The sequence below is a fragment of the Plectropomus leopardus genome, chromosome 10, assembly GCF_008729295.1.
Source record: "Plectropomus leopardus isolate mb chromosome 10, YSFRI_Pleo_2.0, whole genome shotgun sequence".
NCBI lineage: Eukaryota > Metazoa > Chordata > Actinopteri > Perciformes > Serranidae > Plectropomus > Plectropomus leopardus.
The window spans coordinates 3,786,839-3,814,078 of NC_056472.1; the positions used below are offsets into that span (position 1 = coordinate 3,786,839).

Sequence of the window (27,240 nt, forward strand, 5' to 3'; positions counted from 1 at the left end):
AGTGTTAATGTCAAAATGTAGCTGTTTGGTGCTGGGCAGGTTGCATACTGTGGGTTTATTTTAACAACCACACTGCTTGCTACAGAATGAGAGTGTACATGTGGTTGTAGCTGACAACAGCAGGGACAACAGATAACTTTTTTTTTCTTTTAAATACTTTTTTCTTTAAATACTACTAATGTCCCTTTCTATCGTGTGTGTCCCTTTGTATCATGTGTGTCCCCTCTCTAAATTCTAAGGTTTTGTGGGTCTATGAACGCAGCACAGGCAGAACTCTTTTTGAGCTCTTTTTTTCCTCAGCAGGTTGTAAATTTAGGGGTGCATAATTAATCTATCGATACATTCACAGCTGATCAGACAAGATTAATGGATGAGAGAAGCAGCTGCTGCGAGTGAATTTAAATTTTTAGACTAAGCAGAATGAACGGTTAAGTTGACCTTTAATTGCGACTGTTGTTCTGCTGCTCTGTCTGTGCACAGAGTACACTTTGAGAGGTGCAGACTATGTTTTGGGCTGAAAACCCAGTTTCCATGGCTGGAAAAGTAGAAATGTCTTTGTAAAAAACAGTTGCATTTCGTTGCAATATCATTTAACAAACATAGAGTTGAGTTACTTTAAAAACAGCTGCAGTTTGGCAGGCCTCTCATCTAGGTAACACTCTTTTCACCATCTCCTTTACCTCATATACTATGTCACTTTAGAAACAATGATATAATATGTATGAAATGTACTAATGTATCCATGTTTTGTAGAAACATCCAATGCCAACATTTCTCCTCCTTGCAGATGCAGGCAATCAAGTGCACAGACAGTTAAGTGATTTATTGGTGAGATACATGAGCTCCATGCAAAGGCAGAAAGACTGAAGAGAAGTAGCTGATAATCCACAGGTGCACGCAGGTTCAGGTTCCAGGGTTCAGAAGCTGGAAAGCAAAGGCACAAAACAACACTGAGAATCTGTCCAGGGGCAGGTGGAGATGGGCTTGTCTAAATAATAATGGGGCGGGATTTGCGGTGAGTAGGTGAACGTAGGAGTCAGGTGATTGATGGGAAAGTCTGAGGGCATCTGGTGGATGGATGGAGTATGGCATGTCTGTAGAGTTCCTAAGAAGTGATGGTGAAGTGACTGGGAGACAGGGACAGAGGGGCAGACAGAGCAGAATTGAAACAAGTGAGGCAGCTGCTGCGACGCTAAGTGACAAGGTTGTGACATTTTGCTGGTGTCTTTCGTCTGCACTGACAGAGAAACAAGATGTCGCTGTTGGACTTAATTGGGGGGAGCAGACGATTCATAGTTCAGTTTCAAAGTGTTTTAAGTGTAAAATCAAGTTCAAATTCATTAGAATAAACCTTCGTTGACAGGATAAAGAAAACTTAGTTTTTCAAGGGATTTTTCACAGGACATGTTTGCGCTTGAAAATCCCTTGGTTCTGTATTTTCATGTAAACATGGTTCACAAATCCCTCACTGAAATAGGACCAGATGTCTTTATGCCTCAGGATTTGTGCATGTGCTCTGACAAATATTAGACTCATTTTAGCATTTAAACATAAATGCACAACATAAAGAAACATTTTTTAATAACATTCTGTTTGTTATGGCTCTGTGCAGCAATAGGCGTGGCCAGCGGCATTGTGTGTCTGGGTTGTCCGTCTGTCTGTTTGTGCATCTGTCTGTCCATTCATCCCAGTATTTCAAAAACACCTTGAGGGATTTTTTTTTTAAGTTGACATAAATATCAGCTTCGACTCGACAATGAAGTGGGTAGATTTTAATGATCGTAAGTCAAAGGTCAAGGTCACCGTCAACTTGCATCTATGTCATGTTAACGTTAACAGAATATCTAAAAGAACAACTTCAGCAATATCTGAAGAACCTCCGGTTCAACTTCACTGTGACGTCATCATAATCTGCTGATGACGTCACAGTAATTTTCAGTAATGGCCAGAAAATTGTTTTTAAACAGTTTTCTGGCCATTATTCAACATCATAACTCCGGAACAGAAGGGAGACAATACTGAATTAGTGACACTAGTCTTTGGTGTCCACCTTAAGATGTTCTGTTCTGCTGTGGGGGGAGGTGTGGAAGTATCCATGTTGTTTATCTGTAACTTGGCTGGTTCATGGAGGCATACAACCAACAGTAATTTTAGTTTGAATATATAGTAAGATACTAACTTAGTGGGAAATGTTACAGCTGAAAAAAACATGCAAGTTTTCTCTGTTCAACCAACTACGTAATACTGTCCTGTAATATATTACTGTCTAATCTATCTTAACATAACTGTGGCATTCTGCAGTTTCTTGTCACTTATTTCCAGCCTATATGCTGATATGATAAATGCTGATGTAGTGTATATCAGACTCTGTTATTGATATCAAGGTAAAATGAATGAAATGTTTTATTTTGTCAGCATCACCCAGTAAAAAATAAAATGTGTGTCTTGGTAAGGCCAAGTAAACACTGTATGATTTTAGCCCTTTTTGACCTGCATGACTCATTTCAGAGTCGGGCTGAATTTTTGCTAATACTTTATTGGCCATTGTCAAAAGCCAAGCTGCTCCACAGGGGCGGACGGTCTATTTTAAACGTACAGCATGAGCTCTTAGTTCTTGACTTCACGATCGGACCGCACATGGTAAGCACATAAATTGTGAGCACATAAATTGTGACGTTTGGCTTTACCTTGTAGACGATTTACTTGTACAGTATGAGATGGAATTAAACAACAGCATTTCTAATATTATACAGTGTACAGTGTATTCACACACATAGTAATGGTTCCCCAGGGTGCCCTCTAGGCGCCTTTGTCATATGTTTTAAAGGACTTAACTTGAGGGGATCTACATGCCTGTGGTGGAAGTGAATCCCAAGGTCAGCTAATGCAGGAGATTGATTTCAAGCTGCATGCATTCTGAAAGCAAATGGGCGAACTACATAGAGCTGATAACTGGAGAGAACGTCACGCCTGTGTAGGACCCTTATTGTACTAATGTTCAACATGACAAATCATGGCTTGTTTTTTGCAGCTGACAGCCAAGCTGGAAGTGACACCAAACTGACTGTGGAGGATCTGTTCAAACCTGAGTTCAAGGTCCACGATCCCGAGGCCAAATGGATCAATGGTGAGTAATCCCCAATATTCACTGTACCTGCTGGAATTTAGAGCTTTCCTGATAATTCCTTAAGTCATGGATGTAAATGAGTTAAGCACTGACATGGATGAAATATAAACACAAATGTAGGATGTACTTAAACAGTGGTCATAGCCCTCTGTAGGTTTTTACTTCACCCTTTCCACTGGACAAAATACCCTATAGCACCCACCAATATCTGGCTTTTGTTTTTTATTGGAAAAGGTTACAATGTGAATAATTTCCCTGGAAAATAACTTTGTGGTATTCATGGGTATTCAGTGTTTCCTCTAGGATTTTTTTCAGCAGCGGGGGCAGGCTCTCCGGGGAGCCGTGGCGGCGTAAACAAATGACGCTTTTTAAAGGCTGAATGTAAAAATAAAAAATAATAACAAAAATTCAACAATAAAATAATAAAAACAATAAATAATAATTTCTTGATGGGGCTGTAATCAGTGGCAAAGTTTGCACCCAGGCTCAGAACAATGGATTTTTCTTGGTTTTTTGTAGAACAGCTCTAAGGCTCTGTTGTACGGAAATTCCCCAACAGGTGGCCCGTTGATGCTCAGCAGCATACATGCTGCAAGGTGATCCCCCTGCAGCCTGTTTCTCAAGTCAGTCTTCACCTACAAATAGAAACAATAATTTATTTTTTTTTTTTAACCCATTTAGGGTCCCAGCCTGATAGCCTGTGTTTCCCTTTATGTTTTTCTCCTCTACTCTCATCTCTCTCTCCTGCACCATCACTTTGCTCTCCTGCTCCTTCACTCGGCACTCCCCCTCCTGTACTCTGCTCTCCTTCACTTTGTTCCACTGCTCCTCCCTGTCTGTTACTTGTCTTATACGATTACATAAAACATTAACGTTAGATAATTTACACTCACGTCACATTTGATTACAAGTGTGAACATAATTTTTTACCTAACCATCATAATTTGAGTCAGTAAAAAGGCTAATGATACCTGACTAGCGCCATCCTCATCAGGTGTCTTTCTCTTCTTTGAAAAATATTTGAACAAGCTCATCTGAAAATGCAGTCAGCAGTTACATCATGGCGTGTATATCGCTTAATGCTATCAATTAGTTTACTCAGGTTAGCGACACTGAGTTGAGTTGGCACCGGGCCCAATTAACTTAAGCTACGTAACCTTAGCTGGCCATCAATATTTTGCGAATGTTTATTTAACTAATAAAATCTATTATAAGTTTTCTTAAGCTAATAAGTCTACCTTTTCTCCAGTAAGTTGCACGTTATTTTCAAGCCAACACTCCTCTGACTCTCCGACCTGATGCCTGGATGCGAGTAGCTAATTAACGTCGGCACCAATAAGTTCTGTTGGGGGGTGGGAGGGGGCGGTGGTATCTACCCCAAAGAGTAGATACGGAGCAAGATAGTTATCTGCCTCAGCACTCGCGACACCCAACGCAGTGCAGGACTGTGCTGTGATGCGGTGGTGGTGTATTTGCAATTTAAAAAACAAAAACAAACAAAAAAAAAAAACGACATTTGAAGGAGCGGCGGGTAGGATTTAGGAGTGGCGGGCCGCCACTCCTAAATGAGTGTAGAGGAAACACTGGTATTTATCAGCTCCAGCTTCGAACAGCTCCGGTCGGCAGCCATGACAATTTGACACCTGGGTGGACACACTACTCTTCACCCCTTTTCTGACGTGGTGTAACGACACTGCTACAAATGAGGCTTCCATAAATTATCTGTCTCCATCCCAGCAGCACTTGAACATCATTCCATATTAGACAGGATTGAGTTTAACTCTTTGAAAGCTGGATCAATTTCACTTTCATGTGCTGCGCCCAGGCGCCTTCACAAGTATTAAAACCTTGTATTTTAATTGTTTAAACCAAAATTGGTTTGCTTTCTTTTAGAAAACATTGGAAAAAAGATAATGAGCAACTTTGTAAGAAGAGCAAATTACAAATTGCAGGACATTAGTGAACTTGGATTGTTTTTTTCTAAAGCAAGGCAGAAATGTCCAAAAAGTTATATTTATAATTATGATAATCATATATCTAAATTATTTTAAGAATTCTTCTTTTTTGGGGCTGCATTTCAGGTAATTTCCTCGCAGTTATTATGTTATTTTCTTAAAACATTTTTTGGGGTTATTTCTTCTTAAGTTGCTCACTGCATTCTTCCTATGTTTTAAAAAAAATCAAGCAAATTTGCTCAGGTTTCAACAGGCGAAACGAAAGACTGAATAAGTAGCAGATATGAAAAAGAAATCACCAAAGAAATCAACATTTTCATCCATGCTGCTTTCCACTGTTTACTTTCCTGGTGTGTTGGTGCTGTCGAACATGACAAATTAGTAGGAAAAAAAGGAATACTTGTCTACTGCAGTGCTGTGTACATAGCTTTGGTCTAGTGGCAATGCAAAATCACATGTAGTATCACATGTTTTTAACCTGTTTTCCTGCGTTAGGAAACCTGCGTATGTGCTAATTTAGGTAGAAAATGGCAATCTGAGGGCAAATGAATCATTCTAATGAGGCTTCATTGTTTGATGACAGATTAATCTGTCACCAGACTTATTTACCTGCCTGTTCCATGAATCGACAAATTCAGCATAAATGTAGCGAGGCTGGAATCGAACTGCTGCGGCGAGGATACAACCTCTCTATATGGGGCGCTGCTCTATCCACTGAGCCACCAAGTGCCCCTGCTGTACATAAATTTAAACAAAACACACTTTGACTCTACCTTGATGTGAGTGACATCTCGAGGAGTTGTGAGTGTGCTTTGCAAAAGCAAACAGCAGCTCAGCCTTTGTTGAGCAGCGGGGATGACATCTCTGTCTGCCGTCTCTCCTGCTTTGTAATTGCGACTCACTAAAAACAGCAAGCAGACAGTTCCGTTAAAACGAGGCTGCTCCGTTTCACCCTAGCTTTACCTTGCATGTAGTTATGCAAATCGGGATGGTGGGATTTATTTTCCCTCGCCTTATTTACATTGTATTGATTCCTTATTTGCCAGAAGGGGATCATATGTTAAGCCTGGAAGGCTTTGGCGGGAAATAAACCACATCAAGTGAAGTGCAAGAGAATCTGATTATGGTTTGCCGAGGGGGAGGGAGAAGATAACGATACCTCCGAGGGAAAGGATGGACAGGATTGTGGCGTTCCCGCATCGCTCTCCGTCTGGCTCCCTTCCTGCGGATTAGTGTGTTTGTTTTGGCTTTCCTCTCGGTTGCCCATCGACTGCGTGACTCTCACTCCACGCCCGCGGGCATGGGCAAGAGGCAAGGCCTTTCTGTCCATCAATATTTCATTCCCAGGTGACATTTTTCCACTATCTTGGCAACGCCATCTCATTCCCTGAGCTGACCTCAGGCTAGACAGAGAGAGCAGCGATGTTGTGCGATGAGGCAGTCAGTAAAGTCAGCTTTATAGGGTGGTTTGTGGATGGATGGGGCAAAATAGACCCCAGACAAATGGGAGAAGATAACAGACAGACGGGCGAGAGGAAAGATTGATCACCAGGATTTGGAGCAAAAATGAGATTTTTTTTCCTGACTCGGAGGCTTTGGTGGTTTTGGCTTGAAAGTGTTTCATCTCTGTCGACATTATAGATAATCTGAATCAGTGTATCATGTGATCTAATTTAGTCATGTGGGATGCGGTATATTATAGTTTATTTTATAACTTGAGTTACACAGAAATATTTTAACAAATCATTATCACCATACCACTGAAAGTTAAGTTGGCACACTGATAATTGTTAATTCAAGAGCGACAAATGAAATTGAAATTTTATTTCATTATCATACAAATAATTATTTGCTAGAACCCAGTTATGATCATGTGTACCAGGAGATAGTAAAGTAAATAAAAAAAGAATAGTCAATAATTGTAATTAATCGTTCTGTTTTCCATAACAAAGGAGGAAAACAAGAAGAGAAAATTATTAAAATAAGTGATGGCTCATTAACCAACAGCAAAAGGTTATATTTCCTTTGTGTTGGCGTCAGGTGTAATTTCATGTAAATATGAAAATTAAATCTGCTGGGAAAGAGCTCCTGTATTAAGCAAATTAATACCTTCCTGTTTATTTCAGTTCATTCACTTATGATCATAGACAACCGGATTGAAGTTGCACTGTTTTTACCCATTTTTTTAGGAGTTAAAGAAAAGCAGAGCGCCCACATAAATGTGTTGTGATGGATTTGATAGTAGCATGAATTTAAATGCTAAACTATGAAATGACTAGGTCTTTGTTCTTATTAAGGAAAGTGATCTCCTAAACAGTCGACATAAGATCATATGAACACTAACTACAACATCAATCAGTGACAAGGGGTTGATGACTGATCAATAAACATGAATCGAAACACACCTTTCAGCCAAGTGTAATTTAATATTTATTTTATCAATTTAATTTTGAATAATAAACTGTATGTAATATTGTTAGAACAATTTATTATCTTTCTCCTTTGTTCAAGAGAACTAAAATACAGGTGTGAAAGGGACTACAGAGCAGTGATAAATATCCAACTGTACTGGTGACTTTGATTCCTACCTCAGTTATTAAATGCGTGCTAACATAAAGTCACAGATGGATGGCTTGCTACAATCTGACATTACAACTTGATGATTAGTCAAATGGAGTGCATCACTACATTTGCTGCTAAGAGCACTGTGATTCATCAGGTACACACCTCCATGTCTGTGGTAATGGAGCCAGTTTTTCACAGGACATTGTTTCTTGGAAATGCCTCACCTTTTCAACAAGGCAATAATGTTTAGGATTCTAACCTTCAGTTATCTGTAGTCTAGGCTAAGCATCTGCAGATTGGACCATGTATAGTTAAATTAAACACATCTCTGTTGCTGTTAGATTATACATTATGATAGATCCTGGTGTTTATTATGCATTATGTTTACGGGTTGTCCATCTGTACGCCCATAACTTCTTACGTCAGTCAGGTCATTTCTCAAGAGCACGACATCTTGAGAATGCCTTGAGGGAATTTATAGAAATTTGGCACAAATGTCCACTTGAATTATACAATGATTAGATTTTGATGGTCAAAGTTCAAGGTCACTGTGACCTTGTGTGTCTCTCATGCAAACATGATATCTCAAGAGGAAATTTAGGGATTTTTTTTCAAATTTGGTGCAAATCTCCACTTGGATTTAAAAATAAGCTGATTAGAATATGGTGGTCAAAGGTCAAGGTCACTGCCACTGTCATGAATTCACACAAAAATCTAATAGGATAAAATGATGACCTTTTATATCAGAAATATCAATGATCAACTTCACTATGACATCATAACATTCCACAGAATTTTTTTCCCTGGCCATTACTTAGTGCAGGATACAACTGCAAGGCAATATTTCTAGTTTTAAATATCGTTTCAGTCTAATCTGCGTGTTTAATATCATTCTATTATTTAGAAAATGCCACTTGCCTGCAGTGCTGTCATTGCACATGCACTTTTTTTGGTAAACTAAACACATCAGCTTGCAACTAAATGAACTTAAATGTGAGCTTCATTTACTTTTGCAACAGTCGACACTCGAGGATTTACAGCACCTGGCATGCTGACACAACACCAGCACGGCTTGTGCTAATAGCACATCAGACAGCACAGCTACTAAAGCTAAATTCCTAAAGCTAAACTCCTAACGTCAGTTCATATGGATATTTAGAAGACTTTTACAAATAAATAATTACAGATTACAACAGAAGAAATTTTAAATTTTATGCAAATTGTACCTGCTAGGTTTGACAAAAAAAAGGTCTTAATGCAGCCACATCGGCAATACATTTTAAATGACACATTAAGGTGAAGCATCTAACCAGTCTGACCTCTTCTTGTGAAGTGTGAACCTGCACAACCCTGTTTGTCGGTCTCTTCTTCAGTGTTAGCCTGCATGAAATTAATTGTCATTCTGAGGTGGGTTTGTCTCTTATTGATGAGGGTCTGTACAAAGATTATGGGGAGACATCTGGTTAATGTCGGGCACATGTGTAAGAGATGACATGCATAGTCTTCTCCAGCTGCTGTGAGTGCATATCTTTGTGTGTGTCTGTTTTTCTCACAGTCACATGTGTCACATTCAGCTGCCGCCACACGTGATTCAGTGAGCGTCACTTTCCATCAGTATTGTTGCCGGCTCCCCTCGCAGCCTGGGCACCCTCCGCCTGTCACTGACAATCTGGTGAGAGAAGGGCATCATATTGTGTTCACATTGGCCCAGCCTGGAGAAAATAACACACCAGTTGGCTCACTCAAGCTCTCAGAGCCAGAAACTGTTCCCTCAATTGACAGTCAGTAACATTTTGAGCTTTTTGGAGCAGCTGATTTTCTTTGACTTTGATTTTTCTCTTTCTTCTTTTCCTCTTTCTTTTCTCTTTACCCTTTGCCTGTAATGGCCAATGACATAAGTGAACTTATAGCAGAATATGCTATTTATAAGATCTAAGAACTGCGGCTGCAACTGACAAACTTTTCCTTGTAAACTATCTGTTATTTAAATAGTTGTTTGGTCTCTAAAATGTCAGAAAATGTGAAAAGAAAAACCCGATCAGTGTTTCCCAATGCCTAAGCTGACATCTTGTTTTGTCTATAACACAAAGATATTCAGTTTGTTGTATGGAAAGCTAAACGCAGAAAATCTGGCCAATTTCATCTAAAATACAGCAACTGAAACCAAGTCAAGTCAAGTCAATTTTATTTATAGAGCCCATTATCACAAAACATGGTTTGCCTCAGAGGGCTTTACAGTGTACGACATCCCTCTGCCCTGAGACCCTCACATCACCCAAGGAAAAACTCCCGAAAAAGAACCCCTGTAACGGGGAAAAAAAAAGGAAGAAACCTCAGGAAGAGCGGCAGAGGATGATGAGGGATCCTTCTTCCAGGACGGATAGGCGTGCAATAGATGTTGTTAATAACAAAGGAAATACAATTGTGGCAAAAAGGAAAAAGAAAGAGAGAGGGGGGGAGGGGGAGAGAGAGGGAGAGAGGCAATAGTGGAAACAGACACGTCATATTACAATAATGATAGGTGTGAAATTATTAAATGCACTCAATGATGATATTGTGGGTGATGATAAGAGTCTCATGCGTATATTAATAGTGAGGTGTCCAAAGGTAAGATCACAGCATCAGCGCAACCAGGACCAGACCACGATCAGGGCGAGCGGGGGGCACAGTATCAGTACAGCCACAGCACGAGCACAACCAAACTCAGGGTCACAGCATCAGCACAGATATCACCACGGTCAGGCACAGCCAAACCAATTCACCCTGTGAAACCTGGAGCAACATCACTTTTCATATGCTACTTTCAGACGCATTTCACAGGTGTTTATTTAACCCTTTGAGCCCTGAGCAAATTGGTGTGATTTGTTTAAAAAAGGCGATATGTAACTTTATAAATGTTTGACAAATTGCAAGAAATAAGTAGATTTAGACAATTATTATCATTATTATTATTATTTAAAAGGGAAAAATGTGTAGCAAAAAAAGGGAAAAACTATCTAATAATTGTAATTACATATTTTAGATTATTACAGAATCATATAATTTTAAACACTTTCCTCCAAGTCTTCTTTGCCTTTTTTTTTTTAACTTTTTTTTTTTTAGGAGGGGTAGTTTTGATTAATTTCATGTGGATTTTGGGGTCATTTCTTCTTTTATCACTCATCGCCTTCTTCCCGTGTTTTTGAAATAAATCAAGCCAGTTTGCTCAGGTTTCAAAGGGTTAATTGACTTTAAATTTATTTTGTGTTTATTTGAATATTTATAAACAAATTGATTAATTATTACAGCTCTAGTAAGAACATTTGGCATACAGCATTTTCTCCAACATATCATCTGTTGAAGCCCAAAGGTATAGTCACACTGAACATAAATTAAATTTCAGAGGCAGTGCGATTGCATATAAAGTCCATGCAAAGATGAGTGGATAGGAATTCCCCTGTGGCAGAGCAGATTGAAGCAAAGATCAGCTGAAAATATTTCAACTTGAGCTAGAAAAAAATTTGCTCCTCCTGAGGCTGCATGACTCAACTTTATACAGAAACCAGAAGGAAAGGGAAAGTAACTTGAGGGAGAAGTAGACAGATGTGGAGTTTTTAAGTGAGTTCTGAGGTCAGTCAGAGGCTGAGCTGTTTCACAGAAACAACTTTGCACATAATTTCAGGGCGGACATTGCTAGCTTGCCACAGCTAATGTCAAACCGCAAAAACACTCAGCCTGAGAACACATTAATTTATTTATTTTTTATACTTTTATTTTTATCATTTTTTCCAAGCGGTAACATACAATGAGAACACATTTATGTATTCTGGCAGAGGACAGTTCCATAATCATAATGTCTCACCAGACTTTTAAACATTGCCTGAAAGAACAGTTGTATAATATCGTACGAATTAGCGCTCCAGGAATGACATTACCGACCTTAATTTACAGTTGCATAACAGTTACTACTGCTTCCCTGTTGACTCCCGTCAGTGCATTGGTCATTTGGGTACTATAACAATTTTTGTAGGAAAATGTGCCTAACAGTTTGCTTAGTTTTGTCTTTCTATCCCCCCGTCTGTCCATATTGTATCTATGTATCTGTCTGTCTGTCTATCCATCTATCCATCCATCCATCCATCCATTACAGAAAATAAGGAAAAGCATGATAGTTCCACTTTAAGTTTGGTTTAATTTGTTGTTTGAAGCTAGGAACTCATATGAGATAGAAATCATCTGAAAGGAAATTCCAAAATGACTGGGTGCATTTTGTCCAAATGGGACTCTGGAGAAACAACATGGTCATTGTCACCTCAAATAAAAGAAAAATACATGTAAATTAAACAGGAAATATAGAGCCTGTTTTTTGGTATAATACAGTATAAATACAATTATAGGAGCAGGTTTAAAGTTTTTTTCTGTTAAGATATTAGGTTAGACACGTGTGTGCAGCTATGCATGCAGCTGTGCATGCACCTCCCCTCTCTACTATACTATTCATTTCCATCACACATCAATAAATGGTCAGTAGTTCAGTAATCTCTGTAAATCCATTATTGAGCTTGTAGCTGTCAATACTGTTTACCTCGTACGAATTACCACTCAACCCCATTACTAGTCAGCTGCACGGCCTGTCAATTCTCTCCCTTCACTGCAATCAAATGCATCTCTTTTATGACCTGGAAGCAGGCTTGTTGCTGATGGATTAATAAATCCCTGCTGGACTGTTGGGGTATATAATTTTACCGAGCAGCTCCCAGAAATAAACACGTGTAATTATGTGAAAACGAAACTGGGCGCTGCTGAACAGCTCATACTTCAATTAAGTGTTAGAGAGAATGAAGTGCATCAGTGGGAGAGTTAGTTTTCTGTAATAGATGGAGCTAAACTACTGGATCTCAATCACATGTTCCTGCAACTAATGCTCTTATTATAAAATGTGCTCTCTTTTGTGAATAATTGTGACCTGATGTACAGTTTGTTTTATGCCTGTTCTTTTTCCCAAACTAAGCTATTGGCTGCCCGTAAGGACCTGTCTCTTATTCCCTAGCAACAGTATCTACTCACACATGCATTAATGTCAAAAAACCCGTCTGACACTACAGAATACTTCCGGATGTACTTACATGTCAACTTGAGCCACAATTCTTCAATACATGATATCCTTCATGTTATTAACACGTGAAAAGCCTGTAGCAAAACTGAGTGGATAATGACGCTGTGAGGGGTGCGGTACATGCAGTAATAGGAGTTGACATCTGCCGAAGGAGAGTCATATCTTTGGTCGAGTGTGCGTCCTTGACGATGATAAATGCTTTCCTGCTCCAGCCTAATTACCGACATAAGCCGACTAATGCTTGTTCAACTAATGGAAAAACCAGATTTTTTTTATTCAACACATCATCCGCTTCACTCCTACACTCATGTAGTGCAACTTTCCTGCTCATACTCTGTGTCAGGTCAGGTTTTTTCTAATATGTCTTCAACAAATCCTGGTAAAACTGGTGAGAGAAAATTTCTCCCATGAAGTCTGCGCCCTGGAGACTGTTGAAATATTTTAAAATGCAGGTATACCAAATTTTCTTCATTTTGTTTTGAGTGAGTATTGGACTTTGAGAAAAAAAGTTAACCAAAGGCAAAGGTTTGCCTTTAGTAGTCAGGGATGCAGCGACATTCCTCAACTTACTCAACTAGGCAAAAAGATTTAAAAGAATGCTATTTCTGTACACACCGGACATAACCAGCACATTCTCACAGAAATACAGTACAGCGCATTATGTGGTGGTGTGCACCAAATGTTTTCAAATTTAGGGGTGTAATGATACAGCCATTGTCGATTGATATTGCTGCAATCATACCACATCGATAGATAAATGGCAAGTGGGCCTTCTTGTAATACTTGTATGGATCTAAAATCATTTTTCAAGGCATAAATCGATTGTATCGATGCTAAGAATTCGCGCCTTGTATTTAGTGCTTCAGAACGTGTTATGTCAGGGCTCAACAGTGCAAGAGTCGCTTTTGACTTAAAATAGATGTGTGTGTGAATTGTAAAATTATGCTTTTATGCTATTATGCAATTAGGCAGGCTGTTTATTTCCTCAGCGATGATTCAGTACGGACAGTGTCGGTGTCCTACACACGCAAACTACCATATCAGTGCTGCTATAACATAATCGCACAACGCAAAGTCATCACAAAGTCCCCACAGTCAGGTGATTATATTTAAGCAGCCAATATAATTTTACTCTTTTCAACAACTGGAATTTTCATCTTGTGATGGTAAAGTGAATATTTTTTGGGTCGACTTTAGACTGTTGTTAAAACAAAATAAGCAAAGGAATAGCTCACATTGGGCTTCATCACACTGTTATTTAAGTGTTTTACTGCTTTCCTAAATTTTAGATCAAAATGATTACTGTATATATTGAAAAATAATTTGCAGATTAATCTAAAGTGAAAATAAATGTGAGTTGCAGCCTTAAAACTTTTAGTATTTATTTTCCCAGTAAATAATAAATAAATAAATAAAAAATACTACTACTACTACTACTACTACTACTACTACTACTACTACTACAGCTAAGGGTGGGACAAAAAATTGATATGCCGATAATCGTTGTCCTTCCTCGTGCAATACGAGAATCGATATGCAGGTGCCAAATATCTATGTTTTAATTAATAAAATACAGCGCTTTAAACAGATGTCCATGTTGGTTTGTCAGCCAGCGTCACTACTTTATGACTCCTCACAGGGGCGCTTCACACTTTAATGAGTGAAATTTGGACGGAAGTTAACTGGCTGAAGAAGAGGAAGTTTACAGAGCGCCATTACCGCTAAGAGATCCCCCAGCCTCATTTAAATTGAAAGTATGGATACACTTCGGCTTCTACAACACTGAGGGGACAAACAAACTCGAAAAAGACTTTGCAGTATGTAAGAACTGTCTGACCAAAGTGAAGTACACAGGAAATACCGCGAACATGCAGAGCCACTTGCAGCGCCACCACCCTGATCTCCTCACTGGGAAAGTGGCTGATGCTAATGCTAATGTTAGCAAACATGCTGCCGTGAATGCAGTGTTCAGAGCAAAGCTCAAAGTTTATTTGCAAGGACCTCAGACCCTAAAAGCATGGTCAAAAATAGGGGTTTTCACCAGATGCTACAAACACTGGAACTAAGATATGAAATACCAAGCTGGAAATATTTAATCCTGCACTTGACCCTTTTACAACTTTTTTTATTTTCTAGTTTCTAGTTAGACATATTTTGTGATGTACTGTTAGATGATTTTCTCGCAATATATCGATTATTACAGAATCGCTGTATCGTGATAATGTCGGTATGGTGGACCATTGTGAGGTACCCTGTGATTCCCACCCCTAACTACAACAACGTCTACTGCTACTACTAAACAAATAAATACTCTAAATAGTAGATTAAAGGTAAATGAAAGGATAATAGCACAAAGTATAATAATTGAAAAAAAAGTTAAAAAATAATAAAATGATTTCAATGTATAAATGAATAGTCAATATATAAATAAATATATTGGTAAAGTTCAATTAAAAGCCAGACTATGTGGCCTAAAAGACAAAACCCAGAGCACAAACAGTCCAAATAAAAAATCTGCACGGCTCACAAAACTTTTGCAGTGAAAATTGTAATGTTAGCTGAAGGCAATGCAAATAAATGTAGCAACATTCGTATCAAACCTACTGTCATTAGGAGTGTGGCAGCTGGACAGAAAGATCTTAGCGGGTACATCAAACTGAAACTATGTCTAACTATATAGTGTGTGAGTGCGCACGTGTGCACGCACGCGGAGGGGCCGAAAATAGGGTTTGTGAAGGAGACGTGTCCTCCACACTTAGTGGGAATGATGTCCTTGACCTTAACTGTGCAGTCTGTTGCTGCACAGGAAATGAGTCCCATTCTCTCTGATGCTCATTTGTATCGGCACCAGAGACACAGCATATAATGTCAAGATGATCTTTGCCACCAATGTTCCACCCCGGGTGAGCCACTTACCTTGGCACTGACACATCCCATTACTCTCACTGTGGGCCAGTATTTGGTGAATCATTGTTTTCCTTCCGCACCTTTTATTCTAAATCAAAAATCTGGCACGCGGTCTGAAGCTGTGGGCCAGACTGTCAATAAATGAATAGTCAATATATAAATAAATATATTGGTAAAGTTCAATTAAAAGCCAGACTATGTGGCCTAAAAGACAAAACCCAGAGCACAAACAGTCCAAATAAAAAATCTGCACGGCTCACAAAACTTTTGCAGTGAAAATTGTAATGTTAGCTGAAGGCAATGCAAATAAATGTAGCAACATTCGTATCAAACCTACTGTCATTAGGAGTGTGGCAGCTGGACAGAAAGATCTTAGCGGGTACATCAAACTGAAACTATGTCTAACTATATAGTGTGTGAGTGCGCACGTGTGCACGCACGCGGAGGGGCCGAAAATAGGGTTTGTGAAGGAGACGTGTCCTCCACACTTAGTGGGAATGATGTCCTTGACCTTAACTGTGCAGTCTGTTGCTGCACAGGAAATGAGTCCCATTCTCTCTGATGCTCATTTGTATCGGCACCAGAGACACAGCATATAATGTCAAGATGATCTTTGCCACCAATGTTCCACCCCGGGTGAGCCACTTACCTTGGCACTGACACATCCCATTACTCTCACTGTGGGCCAGTATTTGGTGAATCATTGTTTTCCTTCCGCACCTTTTATTCTAAATCAAAAATCTGGCACGCGGTCTGAAGCTGTGGGCCAGACTGCCAATGAACGTGCTGTGACCCAAGCCGCAGATACATTGTATGCTCACGGGCATCTTTCACGGGGGTCTGGACTTCAGGTGGTGTGCATGTTTCCTTAATAAGTGTAAAGCACATGTGATTGCATGTCAATGCCAGATCATGGGTGGATTTCAGATCCATGTTTTTTGTGTCTGCTGACTTGTTTTCTTGAGCGGATGACTAATCACTCTGCCTGTCAGTTCAGTCGGTCTGCTCGCGTTGAGCCCACCTTGATTTTCCTTCATTTTCCTCATTAGCTACATGATCACACCAATTAATCTGTATTCCCCTGCGACTCAGTGTGGTGGCACAAGGAAGAAAAGATCAGCCATGCCGCTGTCAGCTGCCAGCGATCTGCAGAGCACTTTCTGACATATGGATCGGTAGCAGGAAAACAGGGTGATGAAAAAAGTAAACCGCATTCTTTTTAATCTGCTTTTCCACTTGCGTGCCTTTGCAGCATCGTTCTCAGGGGTTAATTAGGAATTGCATGCTCTGGTGCCTCCCATTAATTAACATTAGAGACTTCCCAAGCTGTGCAGGGGACTGCTGCTACACTGTAAAATCTGACAACTTGATCCAACTTCAAATAGTCTTGGAAATTGGTTGCCTTGAAAAGGAACATAAATATAACAATTTATCTTAATTCATGTTTACTTTATATCTAATTGTCAAGTTTACTTAATCCTTTGAAACCTGGATCGATGTCACATTTCTTATTCTGCTATCAGAGGCCTTTCACTGGTATTTACATCTGTGGACACTAAGCTCATTGGTTTGATTTCTTTCAAAAACATTTATGTGTTAGTTAGTTATGTATTATTATGTTACCTTACCTTAAAGCAACACTGTACCATGATGGTAAGAAATGGAAAAAAAGGGGGTAATGTTAAAATTATATACAATACGGTATGAACAATATTCAAAATTTTTAAACTTATCAAGGTCAATTTGCAGAGATAAAAAGAAAATGATGGTGACTGTTACGCTCTAAACCTAAATACACAATACCTGTGATGGGATTACATAATGGTTCTTTTTAGTAATATTATGTTAATCAATTTTCAAATTAAGCAAATAAAACAATTAAACTTTAGTATCTATTAATGTAAAGCTATTTTTATATTTTTTTTCAGGATTTAAAAATGACAGAAAAAGACTTTTGTTTTTTGTGGACAGTTAATGGGGCTGAACCATGTGAGGAAAGCCCCGGAAAAGGGAATCAGCATGGCTCCCAAAAAGTCATGTTACAATTTGTACAGTATTACTGGTTTCCTTAGAGCCCTAGCTCTTGTTTTAATGTATTACATATAGTTGAGGATGTATTATGTGTAAACAGCAAAAAATTAGTATGTTATCTTGAAGCAGCGCGGAGGGTTAAGATTAATAGTTATATTTACTCACATTTTTCAAAGCAATCATTTTTATAGATTTTTTCAGTAAAATCACCTTGTCAGGTTTTACAGTGTAAAGCATCAGTGCAGGGAAGACTGTCTGTGTGTGTTGGTCTCTGCTGACATGCAAATGCGTGTTGCACACACACACACACACAAGTGTTAGAGCGTGAAGGTTGTTAATGGCTACATGCTAGTGCTCGGCAGCTCCCGAGCTGAAAGCAGCCGGACAGCTGTGAATACACCGAGAAAATGAACACATTTATGTCTTTTCTCTGCTCAAGACACAATATTCAGGTTGGGAAAGCTTCCTCGTTTATCGAGGCTCTGTTAAGCCTTCTCACACTCCTCTCTGTATTCCATTAAGCTCCTGATAGCACATCCTATTTTTTGAGGTTCCTGACAAGCCCATTATCACTGTTCCGAACAGTGAGGGACACTGTGCTTGTGCTTTGGCTCATTGTGTGTGATTTTCAGCGCCCAAGTCAGACATTAGTGCAGACCACAACCATTAGCATATCACAAACCTGGTGATTCAGCGCTGTTTAAAAACCGCTATTTCCACAATAACATCTTCCACTCACCAGGTTGGATCCTGGATCCTTTGTCATATGCATCACAACATCTGAAAAGCCGGCAGGGCTGTCAGGAAGCCGTCATGTCACAGTGCATAATGTTGACGCAGGGAAAAAAGGCCAGCAAGTGTAAAACACTGTAGCAATAGAGTGTAGAAATGAACTGCCTGTCACACTCTGCAGAGAGCTCGTCTTGTCCTCTGTGTGTGCGTCAGAAACAGACAGACAGAGTCTTTGACAGCTGAAAAAAGGGTTCTCATCCATTGATTTCTCACTAACAGAAAACGATACCATCAGTGTCAATCCACGACATGGATGTGAACACTGGGAGGAGAGGCACACTCCCCACACTCCTCTCTCAATATGTTGTTTTCTGTTGAACTGTGGTGATAAACTGCATCGACAGGCTACAGGGAGGCTACTTTCAACAGGTGCCTTCCGTCTTACAACATCATACTGACAGTGAAATGTTTAAAACTTCTGTGCTTTCACACATAGACAAACAAGGGCTGTAAAACCATATAAAACACACACTTATCTTACTCAACACTCGTTACGAATGCTACCACACTGCTACCCTCCTGGTACTAGAACCCACTGAGCCACCAGGCGCCCCAAGGCTGGTCTATTTTGATGCAGAAAGAATGTACTAATTATAATTATTTCTTAGAGAAAAGTTTTAGTGTTATTCAAATTGCACTAATTTTACTGTAAGATGTTTTGTTGGGCTGCTAGATTTGAGGTTTGTTACTGTAACAAAGAGTAACTGTTTTGTTACTCCTCCTAAAAGTGACTTGAATTTTACATTGTTTTATTCATTTTGCTGTTGGATTGCTAAATGTAGATTGCACTACATCCCTTTTACTTGAGTGGAACAAGCTCTTGCATTCATTTTATTTTGGAGAGACTTTATATATATATCAGACTTTAAAACACAGATTACCAATTAAGACTATTTTTTGTTGGGGAATAATGCCCTGCAGTGTATGACAAGTTTTAAAATGTTATTTTCAATAAATTTGTTGTTATATTTATCAAGTAATAAAAAAATAATAGTTAGATCGATTAAAAAAATTAGCAATAGATAAATTGGTTCATGGAAAAAGTAATTGATAGATTAATCGATAAAAAACAATCGTTAGGTGCAGCCCTAGTAAAATGCGCCAAACAGTACCTAAGGGTTAAAAGCCCCTACAACCCCTCAAGTAAAGTCATGTGTGTATTAAACCTCTGCTCATTAATAATAAGATGATAATATAATGAGAATATGATAGGTATAACACAAACTCTCGTAGCAAATAGTGTAAATACAAATATATTTTTTGTCTGGATTCTACTTGTATTTGTAGATGTGTATATGTGTGTATATGTTTATATGCCATGTGTACAATGAAGAGAGTGAGAAAGTAAAGAAAAGAGTTCAGTCAGCCAAGATAATTCACATCACTTTTATAGTTCTAACCCAAATGTTCTCTGACCAAAATCTAACATTCATCATATGTAACACACCACAGAAACCAACTCAAGCCAAGCTCACACCGTTTTGTATTTCTAAAGTCTTTATGTGACTGCTGTTCATTTGTGCACTTTGACACATGCAGGGTGTAGCTGTGACAATAACATGTATTTGTCAACCACAATGACGCCGGTGTAACTGTTGAAGGGCATTCTGTAGGATCCTAATGCAGGGGAGGAGGGTATTGATTAGCTCCCACCTGCCTGCGGAGGAAAGACACTGATATATTGAATGAAGGTGAAGAGTTGACAAATCTCAGCAGCAGCCCTGCTGAGGGTAAACCACCAATCACAGCCCACTCACACCAAGAATACATGACTATTAAGGAAAAGGGATTTCTGACCCTCAAAAAAACTATATGACCAAATAGCTCTGTATTTTTTTATTGTGTTTTTGTTAAATTAACACTGTTTTGTTTATCAGGACCCTAAAAGATTAAATAGCAGAATGTGATTTTCTCCAAAGGGTATCTCTTGTCTCACCTGACTGTGAAATGGCTTTGTGCCTCCGGGTTTACTCCCTCTTTAGGCTAGTTTAGGCTAGCTGGAAGCGTCCCTTAGCAGTCTGGTTGAGGGTGACGAGACATACTGTGTTTCATTTCCTATTATTGTGAATTCCATCCAAAAAGTGAAAATGGAGGCTTTAACATTGCAGGTGCATGGCAAATTAAAATGAAATACAGTTTGCATCTAAATGCCAAATGATTTAGAATGGAATAAATTGCACTCGAATGAATGAAACAGTCTAAAAAACACACACTCTATTTTCCTGTCTATTTCCAGGCACAAGAAACATTTAAATAGAATATGTCTACCGAAAAGATGATAAAAATTAAGGTAAAACAAACTAAAAAACCCACAGTGAGCAGTGTTTGGTGAGGAAGAGAAGGCCATTCCAAAGTTGAACATACAATTGTACAGTTACTGTTAAAATGTACAATACTAATGGCTCTATTGTGTACAAGTGTACATTGATTATAGTTCATTCTTCAGTATGCTATACAATGTTGTATTACATTTTCTACAGGATATTTAAGTAATGTACAGCACAGTATACAGTAATATATATAATAATATAGAGCTGAAATCATTAGCTGAGTAATCACTTGATTAGTCCTTTAATACGTATGGATGTATTTAAATTAATTAGTTTTACTCATAATTTATTAGGTCTCTTCATCAGAATATTACTTGAAGCTCAGCTATCTTTGTTGTTTGTCTGATACATGAAGCAATTTGAAGACATCGCCTTGGGAATATTAGATGGACACTGACATTTTACAGACTCAACAAATAAACAAGTACACAGATCAAAATACAAGGAAAATAATACAGTAATTTCTTGAAGCCACTAATATATAGTGGAACATAGGAAAAGTATTCTTTTATATTTGACATACCTTTGACATTACTGCTTTTAGCTGTATTGTCTTAATTGAACCTTTTATGATATTTACACATTCCTATTAGTAAAAAAGACAATTAACTTTCCCATTGAGGTCTTGGATCCATACATTGCATTGCCAAAGCAACCTAACTAATTTCCTAGGAAATTATCATAAGAAAGAACAGCTATACATTATACTGTACAAATATGCACTATGTGGAAGCTGCAACGATGAAATAATTGACACTAAACTCAGAGTCCATGTGGCTTTCTGACAAACAAAAGAGAATAAACACATAAACGTATGCTGTGAGGACCACTGTTGGTTACTGAGTGAATGTGTGGTTACTAAGCTGTGATAGTTATCTTTTTTTGTTTTAAGATTTTTTTTAGGGCTTTTTTGGCCTTCATTGGACAGGACAGCTAAGCGTGAATGGTGGAGAATGAAAGCGGGAATAACATGAAACAAAGGGACGAGAGTGGAATTGTATCTGTGGCAGCTGCAGTGAGGACTCAGCCTTTGCACATGGGGAGACCGCTCTACCAGGTGAGCTGATGGGCACCCCTATGATAGTTGACTTTAGTGATGGTTAATTAATTTGCACTCACAAATAGGCAAAAAGCATGATTTGGTTTAAAATGAGTTTGTCATGAAACGATAACGACACAAGTCAGGTGACGTACATCACAATCATAGCAGGAGAAACACGAGAAACCAATAGTACCCTCTTGGGTGAAAGTGTGGACTTTTTTCCATCCATCCATCTCCCCTCTTGTGTGCTCTGTAGGGGTTTACATGTTCTTTTACTGCGGTGTTTGCCAGTGGCATTACAAACATTACAATCTGGCCGGTGCTTGTCGTAACAACCTGAAGGGTGACTCTGCACATTGGTATCTGATGTCCATGTCCGATTACAAAGCAGCGGTCTTTATTGGGGTAAGTCAACAACAGCTTTTGGCCAGATCACAAAGCAGCAGTATTTGATGAGAAGGGAGTGAGAACGGGCTGTTGATATAATATAATATAGTACAATGTAATACATAAATGTTTTGAGACAGGAGAAATAGGATAAGAGACAAGAGATACAAGCAGTCACATGATAAGACAAGTTGCAAGCAAACTCATAGTTTACCTTCATTACACCCTCCTTGGCTTGTTTCAACATGTTTTATCATCTGATGGAATTTCTTGCCCCTTCAGACTTTATTATGGGATGTCAACATGTTCATGGGTTACAGCAATTAACCTTGTGAGTGCAATGTTCTCACAACACAAGAGATGATGGCCACAGCTATAAAAGTAAGACCCAGGTATAAACTGTGACAAGGTGTCAGAATAAAGCTCGGAGCTGCAGGTACTGTTCTGACTCACCAGCCATACGCGGCCTGTCACTGATGTTCAGTGTCTGTTGTGTACTCCTTTCACAGTGCAGCCGAGAACCCGAGGCAGGAATAGTCAGTCCTTAATAGCCGTCATCACAATGACAACAGTTGTTAAACTTCACAATCCAGACTTGTACCAGGCTATGTGTTTTACTCATACTTGAGGTGTCTGTAAATGTGCTTTTTATTTCTTTCAGTCGTATTGCATCACCATGGAGACTATTAATGTAACCTTTACAGCTGTCACTTTGATGGAGAGAAATATGTATGAAAAGAGGTTGCGGTGGTGTTTCTGTTAGATTTGTTTTTGCCTGCAGGGACACAAACTTATCAAAATATATCCCTACATATTTTAAGCTTCCTAAAGAACAAGCTGAAAGGACCCTCCTTTAAAAATTATTTTGGCAGTCCACAAGCACTACTCACCTCCTCCTTTATCACATCTTCAATGACTTGGCATGGCCACTGTGGTATGGTTAGAATCCTCAAGATTCCAGTCCGAGTTGATTTGGTGTCACCCATGGTTACTGATGTAATCTGCATATGTGGTTAAGTATTAAAGTTCTGGTTGGATTTTGCAACAGGTAAGCTGGCATGCTTTCCTGGCTATTCTGACCCACATTCCTCTGCGAAATGGAACATAGAACACACCGACTAAGCCGTAGACAGAAAAACGAAAAAGTATGCAATTGGGAATGCAGCTTTTGCCAGAAACACTACTGCAGAGCACTCAGCGTATCTGTTACAGTGCAGCCAAACAAATTCATGCTGTAGGTAGGCAATTAGAATCCAGGGCAGGTATGGTGGGCACTAATAATCAGAGACACTGGGCATCAAGAATGTAAATCCTTTGTACACTGCTAAAATAATAAATCAGATCTTAAGGATTATAACTTGGGGAAAAAAATGTGGTTATAGGACATAAACATCATTTTGATATGGTTATAGTGAGGCAACTAAAACATCCTGCCACCCCAACCTTTACAGTTCAATGCTACATAAATGATACTCTCTTTGTGCACTGGCACTGAAAGTTGGCATTGGACATAAGTCATGAAATGCCAAATCGGCCAATATTGGCTTAATTCCTAGGGATGCTGGGTGGGGTCAAACTAGAGTGGCGGCTGAAGTTGCATTTATCAATCTGAATCCGATCTGAGTCTGAGAGAAGTAACCAAGCCTCATCCAAGCCTAAACCCGTTGGGCATTCTGTTTTTTTTTCAAGGTTCAAAGGTTTAGATCCAACCTGAGCACAACGCATCTCGTGAGGAAAACATACTGCTCCAATGCTGCTGCTGAAATATGCATGCATCACCATGGCATCCATTTCTTTGTTTCACTTTGAGAACAAACCAAACATAGAGATAAAGCACTATATACTGGGGAGCTAAGCATGAGGTACTGTGTCAAGTAACTGCTCCTGTACCCAAACATTATTTATAAGTTTATGGCTAAACAAGCCATCACTTCCTGACAAATCCCATTGGGTTCAGATTGGGTTTCCACACTCTAGCAACAAGTAAAATTACCATAAAATAAAACAGAAAATGATTCATGTTTAGCCTACATTTTTCAACAACAACCAGTGGTGAGAATTACTGCCCTTTCTTAAGTGAAGGAAGAAATAGCTTGACAAAGTTATGTTGATCCAGAAAACCTAAGGGAGGTGTGAATAAGTGGGCCAACAAAGCATGTGACTTTAACACTGAAGACATCAGTTCATGTAACAGTGGACACATTTCCACCATTAAATGCCACTATCCTAGGGTGTCTTCTTAAATCTAATCTGACACTCTACACTAAAATGAGAGTGCTGTTTACAGAAATGGAGTGTTCTATTTCTACATGAGTTACTGAACAGTGTAGTTAATCACATTGATGCTGTTCGATGCTTTGCTGCTCCGTTTCCATAGATGGGGTGCCCAGAGCACGCTCTGACACTTCCAGAGTGCGGTGCTCTTGGTAACCGAACAGTACATTCCAACAGTGTTCCGAATTCACAAACAGTCCAGTTTGTGCCAGAGTTTGTGTTTCTGAATGCACCTCCAGTGGCATCTCTCAGTGAGACTGCAGAACTGAAACTTCTTTTGTGTGTTTAGCGTGCCGGAAAACTAAGGTGGCTGATGCAAAAACTTGAACACACAAATGGCCTAATCAAGAGCCAGTGTTTGATTTGTTCATTCTGGGCTACTGTAGACACAACATGGCCTCTGTGGAAGAGGACTTGCTCTTTATGTAGATATACGATCACGACTCATTCTAAAGTAACAAAAACATAACAGTACCTATTTTCCGGTGATTATAAATGAATTTTAACAAAGTTATGAACATTATACACCATTTCTACCATATATGCCCCTAAATGCTACACACTGGACCTCTAATCAATTAGTTGAAGTTGCTGTAGGGTTATTAAATTAACTATAACCATAATTTATACCTTAGTGGAGTAAGCAAATTGAGTTGAAATTTCCAACTGAATCAAACAATCATGTACCAAAAAAATAAGGCACATTACTTTGACAAAAAGTCTTTGACAGGCTGCTTCTGAGTTATTCGTCCTGGTCTGGAGTGGGGTGGTCAAGAGACTGACAGTGAGCTAATCCGCATGTAATCCTCAAAGAACGCCTGCAATAAACCATCCCAAGGTGTGTTCCCACAGTGGCATGCATGCTCTGTGCTCTCGCTCACCTTTTAGCAAAGTGTACATTCTTCCTGTGTCAAATCAAAGGTGTGTGTATGGTTTCTCTTCGTTGATATGAGCCCAGGCAACTCAGTCTTTGGGAAATGACTGCCAGACAGAGGAACTTTGGCAAAACTTAATTTGGTCTCATTTTAATTTATGAAACCTTAATGGATTTATTATCCAGCTCAGGCAATATTCAAGTCTGGGGAAGTTCATACAAAAATGAACAGCAGCAAATGGCTTCGTCTGAAGGAAAGAGGATTCTGAAATCCTTAACCAGCCGAACTGATATTAACCCTTTAGGCTTTACGCTTTAATAATAAGCACACTGGTGTTGCTCGGCGCACAGAATGAACTTTTCAAAATCAATTTTGAAAAACTAACGTACGTTTATATTATTTTCTACTTTCACTGAGTTACATTTTTTAACCAACATCAGTCCTAATCATTAATATCAAATATTCATTTATTTTCAGAATTTTAACCCTTTAAATGCTAGTTTTTTTTTATGATGCAACTATGTTTTTAGATGAAAAAACACTCCACAGAAAATGAATTATTTTCAACATACCACATGCTACAGAGATTTTTTTTTTATTATCACAGCCTGACATATGCCAGTGATTAGCGGCAACATTGATTTTTCTACATTATTATTTATTATATTTTTTTCCAGTGTCATATTCTAACTTATACCACTCTGCTCACAAAATGGCATTTTTAGAATTAGACTATAAAAAAATTATACATTAATATGGTTATTAACCCAAACCCCTTTTTTCTTTTTTAACCTAATCATAATCAGAAATATAAAATATTCATTCATTTTCAGAATTTTACCCCTTTAAATGCCAAGTTATTGTCATGATGCCACAATGTTTTTAGATGAAAAAAGCACTAAAAATGAATTATTTTCAATGTATTACATGCAACATAGATTTTTTTAGATGATCACAGCCTGGAATATGTCAATGATTTGCAGTAGCATTGATTCTGACAGTGCACCTTGTGAAAGTAGCATTTCTCCATATGCCAAATATGATTTAAAAAAAAAAGATGTCATAAGTTGAAAATAAGTAAAAATTCCAAATTCAAACTAAAAGCCTAGAATGACCACCAGAAATAATACACTGCATGTTTTCATGCTTTGACAGCTGTGGGATCAAAAACTACAGTTTGAATGAGTTTCAGTGCTGTATTTTTTGCACTTAACAGTATGTATTTAACACTGTTGTTTACACAGTGTATTTTAGAAGTCCACGCTAACACAAAAATGTCAATGCCAAAACATATGCCATATGCATGAACACAGCCAAAATGATCAAAAAATGACGATTGAGAAGTGTGTAAAATGCATCAAACGGTCCCTAAGTGTTAGGAACATGATTTCTCTGATTCAAACAAGCCTAGAAATAACCTATGTCTTAAAACATGTCATCGGACAGAACATAGTACCACCGTGGTTTTGTGGAAAAGCAGTTGTGTCCAGCTGCACCGATTCGAGTCAAGATCCACTTTACACACACAAACCTCGGTGCCACTCTCCCCTCGGGTCACAAGGGCCAATGCATTATGGAGTGACATTCATATCCCATCTATAACCTGCACCACCCTGCCATAGGGCTGTGACATTTCACTTCATTAAATCCCCAGTACATCTGATGTTCCGTCTCAGATACAGGGCCAGTGTGAGAGGACGACAGGTGACGATGAATTAAACATGGTGGGTTTAAATATAGATTTCTTGGGACAAAGGAGGCAGTATGGTATCTCATTCGCCAACTTCTCACAGCCTCTGACTGACTGACAGCTTATTCCTCTGTGCCATAGAGCTCCATTGGCTTCGATGAGCCGCGCTG

At 38.8% G+C, this 27,240-nt stretch overlaps 1 protein-coding gene across 2 annotated transcripts in view; it reads left to right on the top strand.

Moving 5' to 3' along the window:
• The window catches only part of LOC121949267 (inactive dipeptidyl peptidase 10-like), a 270,175-nt gene that overhangs the window by 149,526 nt on the left and 93,409 nt on the right, over positions 1–27,240 (top strand). For both annotated transcript variants that reach the window (XM_042494908.1, XM_042494909.1), the window contains exon 3: positions 3,032–3,127. In XM_042494908.1, the coding sequence (XP_042350842.1) occupies positions 3,032–3,127 (96 nt within the window). The remainder of the gene's footprint in view (positions 1–3,031; positions 3,128–27,240) is intronic.